The sequence below is a fragment of the Narcine bancroftii genome, chromosome 8 (genome assembly GCF_036971445.1).
Source record: "Narcine bancroftii isolate sNarBan1 chromosome 8, sNarBan1.hap1, whole genome shotgun sequence".
NCBI lineage: Eukaryota > Metazoa > Chordata > Chondrichthyes > Torpediniformes > Narcinidae > Narcine > Narcine bancroftii.
In genome coordinates this window covers 148,348,904-148,361,587 of record NC_091476.1, presented here as the reverse complement: position 1 = coordinate 148,361,587, position 12,684 = coordinate 148,348,904, and the positions used below count along the sequence as shown (strand labels likewise).

At 38.6% G+C, this 12,684-nt stretch overlaps 1 protein-coding gene across 12 annotated transcripts in view; it reads left to right on the top strand.

Moving 5' to 3' along the window:
* The window catches only part of LOC138741349 (protein 4.1-like), a 124,615-nt gene that overhangs the window by 82,619 nt on the left and 29,312 nt on the right, over positions 1-12,684 (top strand). For 7 of the 12 annotated variants that reach the window (XM_069895267.1, XM_069895264.1, XM_069895272.1 and 4 more), the window contains exons 11-16: positions 648-820; positions 4,543-4,751; positions 6,399-6,458; positions 6,576-6,617; positions 6,913-6,975; positions 11,777-11,956. In XM_069895267.1, the coding sequence (XP_069751368.1) occupies positions 648-820; positions 4,543-4,751; positions 6,399-6,458; positions 6,576-6,617; positions 6,913-6,975; positions 11,777-11,956 (727 nt within the window). Of the gene's footprint in view, positions 1-647; positions 821-2,927; positions 3,018-4,542; positions 4,752-6,398; positions 6,459-6,575; positions 6,618-6,912; positions 6,976-11,776; positions 11,957-12,684 lie in introns of all 12 variants that reach the window. The other 5 variants (XM_069895276.1, XM_069895271.1, XM_069895270.1 and 2 more) reach the window with 5 other exon arrangements.

Sequence of the window (12,684 nt, the reverse complement as noted above, 5' to 3'; positions counted from 1 at the left end):
CTAAAGAAATCTCTTGGTGCCTGCCACATTGACCACCGCCAGTGGGCTGATATCGCCTCAAACCGTGCATCTTGGCGCCTCACAGTTTGGCGGGCAGCAACCTCCTTTGAAGAAGACCGCAGAGCCCACCTCATTGACAAAAGGCAAAGGAGGAAAAACCCAACACCCAACCCCAAACCACCAATTTTCCCCTGCAGCCGCTGCAACCGTGTCTGCCTGTCCCGCATCGGACTTGTCAGCCACAAACGAGCCTGCAGCTGACGTGGACTTTTACCCCCTCCATAAATCTTCATCCGTGAAGCCAAGCCAAAGAAAAGAAGACATGCAAGTCAAATATCATAGTCCTCGGTTGCAAATACCCTTAAGTTCAACTTGTCAGTAAAATTCAAGTTCAAAAACCTCAAAACTATCCTCTAAAGCACTTGCATTGAGTAATCAGCTATTATATTTCTTTGTGTGATTAATGTGAATTGCAATAAAAAAAAATTACAAAAACTTCTCCCCAAAGTACATGTAGAATTTTTTTGACGTAATTTCTATTTTTTTTTTGCCCCAGTATTAATTTCAGTTTGGTGTGTTCAAGTGAAGAATGCAAGAATATTCCTGCGCCTTACCTATGCTTTTTAATTTTATGCTCTCCCCAATAGGTTAACAACTCCAGAAGCCTCATCAAAAAGCAAGTTCTTGTCCCTAGGTTCCAAATTTCGTTACAGTGGGCGAACACAGGCTCAGACCAGGGAAGCAAGTGCCCTAATTGATAGACCTGCACCCCGTTTTGAGCGTACTGCAAGCAAACGGGCATCAAGAAGCCTTGATGGAGGTAAATTTAGCTGAGATTACAAATGTATTAAATCATTGAAGCCAGAGGGCGCCAAAGTGTATTTTTCATGTCATATGTTTTGTGTATTGAACCTGTTGAGAGTAGCCAGAGCAAGTAGCCATTTAACTGCAGCCATGTATCTTAAAAGGAAACATTCCTTGTGGAGTATTAAGTACTAAAAACACAGAAATGCTGGTGAAACTCAGCAGATCTCACAGCATTCATAGGAGTTAAAGATGTATAACCGACATTTTGAGCCTGGGCCCTTCTTTAAGGTCTGAGTTTTAAAAAGAAGTACAGTAAACCCCTGGTATCAGCCTATGGGGATTGATAGATGCCAGATAAGTGAATTTTCTAGATGCTTGAGATTGCGTGTTGCATGATTGGCAAACTAGCGGCGAGGCACGCCAATTTTAAACTTCTGTATTTTTTGCCTATTTTCTGTGATTATTTTGTCAGTTGCTTGAGGCTGCTGTTTGCTTGAATTCCCGATAACAGGGGTTTTACTGTATTAAGTCTTCTTTCTTCTTTGGCTTGGCTTCGCGGATGAAGATTTATGGAGGGGTATGTCCAGGCTCGTTGGTGACTGACAATTCCGATGCGGGACAGGCAGGCACGGTTGCAGCAGTTGCAAGGGAAAATTGGTTGGTTGGGGTTGGGTGTTGGGTTTTTCCTCCTTTGTCTATTGTCAGTGAGGTGGGCTCTGCGGTCTTCTTCAAAGGAGGTTGCTGCCCGCCGAACTGTGAGGTGCCAAGATGCACGGTTGGAGGCGATATCAGCCCACTGGCGGTGGTCAATGTGGCAGGCACCAAGAGATTTCTTTAAGCAGTTCTTGTACCTCTTCTTTGGTGCACCTCTGTCTCGGTGGCCAGTGGAGAGCTCGCCATAGAACACAATCTTGGGAAGGCGATGGTCCTCCATTCTGGAGACGTGACCCACCCAGCGCAGTTGGGTCTTCAGCAGCATGGATTCGATGCTATCGGCCTCTGCCATCTCGAGTACTTCGATGTTAGGGATGAAGTCGCTCCAATGAATGTTGAGGATGGAGTGGAGACAGCATTGATGGAAGTCCTCCCCCTCAAAAATGTATTAAGTACTTGTAGTCAAATTGACCTTCTGAAGTTGCAAATGGTTCCTTTACCAACTGCTACATTTTTTTTTGATTTGAAATTCTTTAATTAATTGATCTAAATACAGCTCTTTGAAGAATAGGCCTGAACAGGTTGTGAAGGACCACAAATGAAACCACAAGAGGTTTGATTTCTTAACTGAGAAAGAATTTACTTGCCATTGAGGGGGTGCAATGCAGATTGACTCATCTGATTCCAAAATCACATTCTCTGTATGCGGAGAGATTAACTAGACTGGAACGCTATTCTTTAGAGCTTAGAAGAATGAGAGGAGAACTCCTAGAAACAAAGAAATGGTTAAAGAGCTCGACAGGCTTGATGCAGGAAGAATTTTCCTTGCCTTGGGATGCAATCTCCAAATTCGTAGTAGATGGTTTAGAATGAGATGAGTACAAACTTTCACGCACAAAGTGATGCTTCTGGATTCTCTGCCCTGGACAGCTGTGAACACTCTGCTTTTGTGCTCATTCATAACTGAGATGGTTAGATTTCTGGGCGTGAAGGGAAGAATGGGATGTGGGGATAGAACTGGAAAATGGTGCCGAGATAGAAGACCAGCCGTGGTCTTGAATGGCAATGTCAACTCAGCTGCAGAAAGGTTTACTCCTGCTCCTGTTTCTTCCATTCTCATTGTCATTGACCCAAAACATTCTGCATCTCTCTCCCATGCATGTAGCCTGATCTGCTGTGTATGACTGGTATTTTCTATGGGGATTTTTTTCCCCCAGTTTCTAGCCTCTGCAATATTTTGCTTTGTGATTGGATATTTGGAATTCGAATTCTGATGCAGTATTTTTCCCTTTATAGTAGGTTGATGATTTCCCTGAGAATTTTTTCAACTCCCAGTATGTGCTGATGCAGATCAGTTTAAAAAAAAAAGACTTGACTCTTGATTTTAAAAAAAATCAAATGAAAGAAACTGAAAATTTTATATAGACTAATCATGTGTGCATGTAAAATGTCCAAATTCCCTCCAGCAAAACGTAAACCTCCAAAATCTTCCTTTGAGTTACCTGTGGACAAGGATCCTGAGCCCAGATGTGATAAAGCACTCATAGAGCTGCCAGGTACCAGTTTGTTGGCTTAAAGCTCTGCAGTGATCCTGTTTCTTCATCTTTTCTGCAAACAATTTAAAATTCCTCTGTTGATTCAGTGATTTATTTTCTAATCGTGATCACTTAAACTGGAAGCAAATGCTTTTTTTTAACCAATCTGTAACCTTCTTTGTACCTATCTAGTATTGTTAAAGTTTTTTTGTAATTTAACCAGCTCAAAGATTTAAGATTTTTTTTCAAAAACACCTGGATTCTTGAATACAGGGCTATGAGTACCTTTACTACCTTAGTTTACAAAGCCTTGTAATTCACATGTCTAGTTTTTCAATCCATTCATGTGTGAGGCACCATTCAGGGACTTAAGTCGCTAAGTTCAGTGTGAACTGCCAATTGTGCATCTTTGCCTTTAAAATCAATTTAAATCTTCCTGGAGCACACTTGGCTCAAAGAGAGATAAAATGGGTGAATTCCAAGGTGATGTGAGAGTGACTGACTTGACAACAGGATGTTCAACAGTATGCATACATTGAAGTGAATGAAGATGGGTTGAGTGGAGAGGAATGTTCTCCACTGGTGATGATGGCAGTCAACACAGTCCCTGGACATTCCTATAAATATTTGTTTGAGGGTATTTCCTGGATTGGTATAAAAACATTCAGAAATGCTGGAGGAACTCAGCCAGTCCTGCAGCATTCATAGGGGGTAAAGATATTTTACTGACATTTCGGGCTCGAGCCCTTCTTCAAGGAACAAGCAAAGAATAGGAATAAAGACTGTAGACTGGCAGGGGGAGAGTCCAAACCAACAAAAGAAGCTAATTGGATATGATAAGAAGAGGTGTGAGAATTGATTTTGGCTCTGAAAGGAGGCAGGGGAAAGATGGGGGGGTGGGGAGGTTTAATGGTAACCAGTGAAGTCATCTGGTGGGAGAGTGCCCAAAAGGAAGATGAGGTGTTCCTCCAATTTCCAGGTGGTCTCAGGCTAGCAGTGCATAAGACCATGGACAGACATGTCAGTTCTACTACTCTTGAAATACAATTAAATATTTATCTACCAACTGATTGTAAAGTGTATTTTACAACCAAAATTCCTTAATGATACAAAATGAAAGCAGAGTGTTAGCACCCCAAGATGATCCAGAATTATGAAGAAATACCAAAATAAAAGCCAACTTATTAAACCTGAACATTTTTATGCCTCATTCAACTAATTTATCCTCCCAATAAGATGAGATTACAATGGGGCAAGAAAAATCTACTTGTATTTAGAATTAAATTAATATTTTTCTTATCCGGTTAAGTATTGAATTTAGTTTGACAGGAGAAAGAAGTGGCATTAAAAGGAAGAACCTCAGCCAAGCTAAATTTTAAGCACTTAGTTATGGTTAAAATGTTTGTACTCATTCTGCATTTGGATTTCTGTTTGTTTGGGTTTTTCCTCCAAATCTCTTAATTTTTTTGGCAGTTTTTGCATTTTCCTGAAAATTCTCACAGAATAGTGTAATACCAGTGAGTAACTTTGATGCATTTTGTTACAGCTGCAGTAGTTGTGACTCCAGACAGAAGTCCAAGGCCAGTTACCACTACTGTGCCAGCAGTATCTGAAAGTCACTCAGTGGAAGTCAGTAGCCCACTTACAGTGGAGACAAGAGTGGCTGAATCAAATGCAGTTGAATATCAAGTGAAGGATGAAGCAAAACAAGAGTGTCTCGTAGACAAAAGATCAGAACCAGCCCAAGAACTTAAGGTGATTCTTGAGCTGAATTTATGCCGCCGTAACATTTTAAATGATTTTCCAAATTAATGTTGATATTTGTTGAAAGTGAATAGCTCTGTAGTTCAGAAGCTTTTGTGCTGAACAGTATTGAATTTTGAGTTTGACAAGAGAAGAAAAATTTGTATCAATTCTATCCTTTTGGGGTTGGTAGTAGAGCAGTCTCCTCTGACGTGGCAACATCATACCTCCCAAAGGTGAAGTGATAGAATTAGTTCAGAGTAATGTTGATACAAGCTGTTCTATCCTTGGGTAGTCCTGCAGTGGCATCTCTCTCTCAACATCGATTCTGATTTTCACTGCTGATTTAAAACTTGAACAAATCCGTTAGATACTACAAATTGAAATTTAAAGCTAACCTGACTGAAACTAAGAAATACTGTCATCTTTTTTATATAAAAAAACTACCTTTGAAATTAAGCACCATCTGATGAACTGGAATAGTAAATAGTTTTCTGTGCTATTATTTCAGCACCCCCCCCCCCCCCCCCCACACTTTTTGATAAAATAGAATATGAACCAGTATGGAACTTTTACTGCGGTGCATCTACAGGAACATAATATAAAAAGGCTTTTGATATTGAGATGCTTATGAAGTTTGTTAATGTCTTGCACAGTTTTGTAAATCTAGGTTTTACAGATATTTATGAAGAATAAATTGCAGAATTAACTCTTAGCATTAAAGCATTTTGCATCTAATTTGATAAATGAAAATGAAGCCTATGTATTATGTGCAGATCAAATTTAATCTGAGTTTTTTTTTAAATTTGTTAATGAAAGCTGTAACAAAACTTTGGAAATGTAAAGTTTCTCAATCCAAGTTTGAAAAAAATATTACAGTAAAATCCCCAGTATCCAGCACCTATGGGCATCACAGATGCTGGATATGCAAATTTTCTGGTTGACTGAGACACACTCTTACAATGCCTAACTAATACACATGCACAGTCTAAAAGACAATGCAAAATGTAAAGTAATTTGGAAAAAAAATCAGTTATTATCCTTAATTATGTAAAATTCACTTTAATCATTTATCTTCTGTAACTTACTAAATTTGAATTCTAACTGAGTCGCTGGTGCTGTAACAGCATTGTGCTAACTGCTTCGCTAACTGTGCTTATGTCAGAATTAATCCTCTCTCCCCTAAGTTTATAGATAAAGCCTTACTAATATACTTAATGCTAATAAGGACTCCTACTAGGCAGGGATAAGGAGATACTTTGGGGGAGTCACTCCAGTGGCGAGCGGCATCGGCCGGCTCTTCATCCTAGGCACCACCATTTTATTCAAATGAAACTTCATTGAAAACTTTATTCAAACAACTGATGCGGCAAGGCATGACTAGGGCAGTCCACTGGCTGAATGTTTGCTCCCACCTTCACCAAGGAGTTGTGTGTTGCTTCAGAAAACATTAACTTTTACAATTTTAAACTTTTATTTAAATTCTTATTTATTTTAATTTTATTTAATTTATTTCCTCTTCCTCTCCCCCCCCCACCCCCCCAACCCTTTCCAGTTGGTTGGGTTGCAGGTTGCTTGAATTGCATATACTGGGGATTTTACTGTAATTGGATTCCTGAGTTTAAAATTAAATTTGAGTCTTTATTTCTGATGACGCAGGCCCTTCCTCAGCAAACTGAAGTCACTCCAGTTTCTACCGCAGCAAATGACAAATTACAGGTTTGTTTCCAAATTGGAATGAAAACCAGTTCAAATGTTAGATCTCGTTTTAAATCTTTTGTAAGCTCTGTGAATGCAGGTCACTAAACTTCACTTCTTTCCATAACATACATATAGCAAAAGCCTGATGGAGAAGAAGTTGTCGTCAAAATGCGTAAGGTTAGTTTTTTTTGGATTTATTTTAATATAGATCGATCTTTGTCCTTGTATACCCAGCATTATTTACCTTGGTTAAGTCATTGTTTCTTCATCAATAATGAATTGTCTCATTCTGCTTTTTTTCCTTTTGGTGATCAAATCAGGGAGTGTTCTTGTGGTTTCATGATCATCATATATATATTCTGCTGCGCTATTAGAACTTTTTTTGAACTCTTTTTATTTGCTATTTTGCAATGCCACAAGAACAACATTTTAATTTTTGTGCTTTTCTTTTTTCCCTTCTTTCATTTCGCAGAAGAGATCAAAGAAAATTGAGGGTGAAAACATTTATGTCAGGCATAGCAATTTAATGTTGGAGGTTTGTATGAACTGAAAGCTTGTTATCCATCAAGTCACGGTTCTGCATTTATTCTTTTGCTGCTTCAATGCAATGTTGCATGTGCTGTATGCGACCAACGCAGATGTATTATAATGTTTTTGTTTGTTAATTGTCCTGTTACTTTATAAGCAAGCATTAGCATGTTTGTGTTTATTTTCTTTAAGCTGCTTGAAACTATGGATGGGAAGATGGTCTATTAAGAAAATCCATTTTGTAATTGCAGTTAGCTCAATTGAAGCATTAAAACAGAAAAATACTATTTTGCAACCACTGCAAAGGTGTTCTGCTGATGGTTGCATATTGGGGTATTTCTGTGAGTGTAAAAAGGAGATATAAGTAAGATATACTGCTCACATTATGGTGATTCTTGAACAACAGTTGTGCATTCTGATTTAAAAAGACAGTGTTCCCTTTGAATTTGCACCCGTTGCTGGACCATTGATACAGAGGCACAAATCTTACCACTGAAATGATGGGAATGCCATAATGTCCTTCAGGAGAGGAGATCGGGCGTTGTTGCCCAGTTTGAACAATGCAGTATGTTTTACATCTTCCTCAGTACAGGAGTAATTAAGGACAAGTTATAACTGCCATTTTTCCTGATCAAATAATAGAAAGTAAACTTCAGAAGACAATCTTACTGTGCCCTCTTCTGTTTAAAAATTTTTTTTTGCTTATTAGATTAAATTTAATACAGAAAAATATCACTGGTTTGACATTTTCATTTCACGGTTGGTATTATTCTCCTCTTTTGCAATGTAGAGAAGAAAACGATGGAGCACTAGTCTTCAATCTCATGGATTTATTTTTAAAGTTGATTTTAAAAATCCAACAATTTTGAGATATTGTTGCCTAGAATCAGTAAATGATAAGAAGACTGAGATAACAATCGTTAAAAGTCCCGTATTTTGCATCTCTTTTTAGAATGTAGTTAGTCATTTAGCCCTTTGAGTCCACTTTGTCTCTTAGAGAAAACCAAACTTTTTTACTCATATTTCCCTGTAATCTGGTCTCTCACACATGCCCATTGACACCCCCTCCTGGCCTCCAACAAGTCAACTACACCAGGGTTAATTTACAATGGGCAATTAACCTACCAGTCATCGTATCTGTCGATTATGATGGAAGCAGTTTTATTTTGCATCAATATTTACTCAGGAAACTAGCAGAGTTGCATAAAGAAGGAAGGAAAGCAAACAGAAGTGCCATTGAACATATGGAGATTAAGATGAAGAAGTGTTTGCTGCCTTACAGCAAATCAAGGTAGATGCATCTCTCTGACCTTGAGGGAGACTAGTGTAGAAATTGCAGGGTACCTGGCAGATGTATTTAAAATGTCCTTAGCCATCGGTGAGGTGCCAGAAAATTGGAGGGTAGCTCATGTTGACCCGTTATTTAAAAAAGGTTCCAAAAATAAACCAGGTAATTATAGGTCGGTGAGCCTGACATCAGTAATAAGTAAGTTATTGGAAGGAGTTCTGAGAGATGAGATGTATAGGTATTTGAATAGCCATGGGCTGATTAAGGACAGTCAGCATGGCTTTGTGCATGGTAGGTCGTGTTTAACGAATCTTGTAGAATTTTTCAAGGAGATAGATGAAGGAAAGGCTGTGGACAAGGTCCCACATGGGAGTAGTTCAGAAGGTAAAGACACTAGGTATCCATGGAGAGGTTGTAGACTGAATATGAAATTGGCTGTGGGAGAAAACAGTGGTAGATGATGGTTGCTTCTCTGATTAAAGGCCTGTGACAAGTGGTGTGCCTCAGGGATCTGTGTTGGGACTATTGTTGTTTGTGGTCTATATCAGTGATCTGGATGATAATGTGGTAAAATTGATCACAACCTGATGACACAAAGATAGGAGGTGTTGTGGACAGCGAGGAAGATTTTCAAAGCTTGCAGAGGGATCTGGACCAACTGGGAAAATGGTCCAGAAAAATGGGAGATAGAGTTTAATGCACACAAGTGTAAGGTGATGCATTTTGGAAGGGCAAACCAAGGAAGGACATACACAGTAAATAGTAGGGCACTGAGAAGTGCAGAGGAGCAAAGAGACATGGAAACACAGATACATTGTTCCCTGAAGGTGGTGTCACAGGTGGATCGGGTTGTAAAGAAAACTTTTGGCATCTTAGCCTTGATAAATCAAAGTATTGAGTATAGGAGTTGGGATGTTATGTTGAAGTTGTTTAAAACATTGTGGAGTCCAAATTTGTAATATTTAGTGCAGTTCTGGTCACCTAACTACAGAAAGGATATCAATAAGATTGAAAGAGTGCAGAGAAGACTTACTAGGATGTTGCTGGGTCTTCAGGAGTTGAGCTACAGGGAAAGATTAAACAGGTTAGGACTTTATTCCTTGGAGTGAAGAAAAATGAGGGGAGATTTGATAGAGGTTTACAAGATTGAGAGGCATAGACAGAGTGGATGCGAATAGGCTTTTTCCGTTTAGATTGAGGGAGATAAATATGAGCAGTCATTGTTCTAAGATGAAGGGGGAAAGATTTAGAGGGAACATTAGGGCGAAGTTCTTCATTCAGTGGTGGGAGTATGGAATGAGCTGCCTTCTGATGTAGTGAATTTGGGGTCAAGTTTTAAGTATAGATGGGAGAGGTCTGGAGGGTTATGAAATGGGAGCAGGACAATGGGACTAGTGGAATAATGGTCAGCACAGACTAGAAGGGCTGAATGGCCTGTTTTCTGTCCTATAGTTCTAAATCAAAGCACTTGGAGGAAACCATGTAGTCTCAGGCAGAATCCTCCAAGCTCCACACAAACTACATCAGAAGTCAGACTTGAACCTGGCGTTGCTGGAGCTGTGAGTTACAAGATAGCTGCACGACCTGCAGGTCGTCTGTTTATTTTTTTTAAACAGTCGAAGATCTTTTTTTTTTAAATTCCAAAGATTATAAAAGTTGAAATGTGATGTGTTCTTGAGAGTTTCACAGAAAATATCTTTAGGAGACAACTAAGTGAACTGAAAATTACTTACTTTTTCTGTAGTGGGAGAAAGGAGTGAAATAGCAGCCTCTCTTCCATGCCAAATTAGATTCATTCACTTTTACATACTCAAAGCAATTATAATTTTCTAACAACAGTTTATCATGGGTTTCTTTATAAACATCAGATCACCTGAATACGTATTCATTAACAACTTGCAGGAGTCAGTGATCAGGTGGGTCCTTTTTAGGAGTTATCACTGGGGTAGAAGTGAAAAATTGAAGACTTTTTTTGCTGCTCATTTTTAAGTGCAACCTTAGCTGAGTTCTGCTGCTCCACTGCAAATTTGGAGCGAGAACTGAGAGCCTCGGTATTTTATAAACACATCAATCATTTTTATATTTCAGACTAATTCAGAGAAGTTGGTGTCTTGTTAAATAGGCCTGATTTGCATCTAAGTTTCCATGAGACTGGCCAGCTTCTTGGTGCAGCCTAATAAAGATTAGCTGATTCAACTAAGTTTAGTCCATTGAAAATTTGTACTGTAAATATTCTACTCCCATTAAGTTTCAGAAACACCGTAGTTTTGGGTTTGATTGTGGATCTTGGGATGGGAATGATTTTTGCATTTTAAAAGTTGCCAGGTTACTTTCAGATAAGGTCTCATTTAGGACATTCAGCAGCTCACTTTTGGGTTTTTAAATACCTCAAGAAAATCAAGCAATGAGGGAGAGTTGTACACGATGAGGGTTTAGAGTAGGAGAGTCATATGCAGTTTACAAAAATTAATTCAATCATGATCTTTAACAGGTGAGGTATACCTGCGGGGCGGAATGGCCTGCTCCCACTTCTGTTTGTTGTGCTCTCATAGGTATATATAGGAGCAAACAATTTCACAAGGTCCAGTAAAGTGCTCCTCAGTCATATAAAAATAGAAGGGGAAAGTTCAAGGGATCACACTGATTTTTAAACTTTGGATGTGTAATGCTCCTTCTTCTTTCCTGTCTCTTTACATTGCAATGTACTACTTTACCAACTTCCTATCCATAAGCTTATAAAGAGAAAAGATTTTGTTGCTTCTGGCCTTGTGTGTGCTCCATTTCATCTGTGCTTGTGTCCAATGTGACCAAACATTGTGGTAAGTTAATAGGGCGTCTGGAAGAAAATTAGGATTTGTGTTGGAAGCCTACTAAATGACCAAACCTTAAAGATTGAAGTTTTATTTGTTTCTGGTTTCCGTATTGATGCGTTGATTTTCAGAGTTTTCACAACTGAGCAGTTTACTTGAAGACTTTGATGTTGTACAGAGGTATGCACTAAAATGGTCAGTCAAATCTATTTATTTTTTTTTGTTTTCTTTTCTTTGGTGGGGTGGGGAACAATTTAAATTCCTTTCCATCTCCCTGAGCTAGGAAAATATTCATCCCATGACCTTGTCTGGAAAGTGGGTTTTGGGATCAGTTGTAATACCCCAGTACAGATACATAGCTTGTCAACTTCATTCTTGAAGAATAATTAGCTGAGCAAGGTACCAAAGGGTTGGCAAAGAATTCACCTCCATATAGGACAGTATTCTTGGGAAGAAGGAAATGTTATTAAAAATGCTGCTTTTGCTCTTCATTGAACTTGTGTGCTAAATTTAAATGAAGCTCTTGATATAAATATATTTCATAACATACATTTGACTAAATTATCCGTACTGTATTTTGCTTGCTTTCTGTCAATAATAATTGCCAGCTTAATCTTTGGTCCCTTTTAAAACACCCATACCTTAACGTTTTAAATTTCACAATTTTACTTTTAAAGATCTTTCTCCTTTTGCTCAATTGTTTGTGATAGGATCTAGATAAAACCCAAGATGAAATCATAAAACATCATGCGAGCATCAGTGAACTAAAGCGGAACTTTATGGAGGCTGTACCAGAACCACGTCCCAGTGAATGGGATAAACGGCTCTCAGCACACTCACCTTTTAAGGCCTTGAATGTCAATGGACAAGTTCAAAGTGCTGCAGAAGAAGTAAGTTTGATATTTTACTTCCTTTGTTTTAAAAACCGCTTTCTTACAATAGTGCATCACGGAACAAGATGCAAAAAAAATACTGTTTCATCTGATAGGAGAAGTTTGGGTAAATGGAAATGAGGACATAAACTAACAAGAGCAACAGTAGGCTAATCAAGCCCATATTGCCAATTCTACTATTCAATAAGATCATTATAAATGTATTAACTACATTTTCTTTTCACTCCCCATTTCCCATGAATCTCTGACATTACCTTAAATATCATATACCTCTGTCAGTAGCTGCCTGTCAACTTCATTCTTGAAGAATAATTACCAAAGGGTTGGCACAAGAATTCACCCCTATATTGGACAGTATTCTTGGGAAGAAGGAAATGTTATTAAAAATGCTGCTTTTGCTCTTCATTAAAATATTGGTGGTAGGAGAAAAATCCATCTCCACAGCTTACTGAGGTGGAGAATTCCACAGATTCACAAATCGGAGAAAAAAATTGCTGCTAATCTCAATTGGAAATGGGCGACCACAAAAATGAAGCTTTGTCCCCAATTTCAAAATGCCTCCACTAGAAGAAATCTCCTTCCAGCATCCAGCCTGTCGATCTCTCCTAGAATTTATTTCAATTTGATCATCTCTCAATCTTCTGTTCTGCAGTGCCCGACTTGCTCTACTTTTCTTCATAGTTCAACCCCTTTATCCCAGGAATCAACGTAGTTTAAACTCTCTT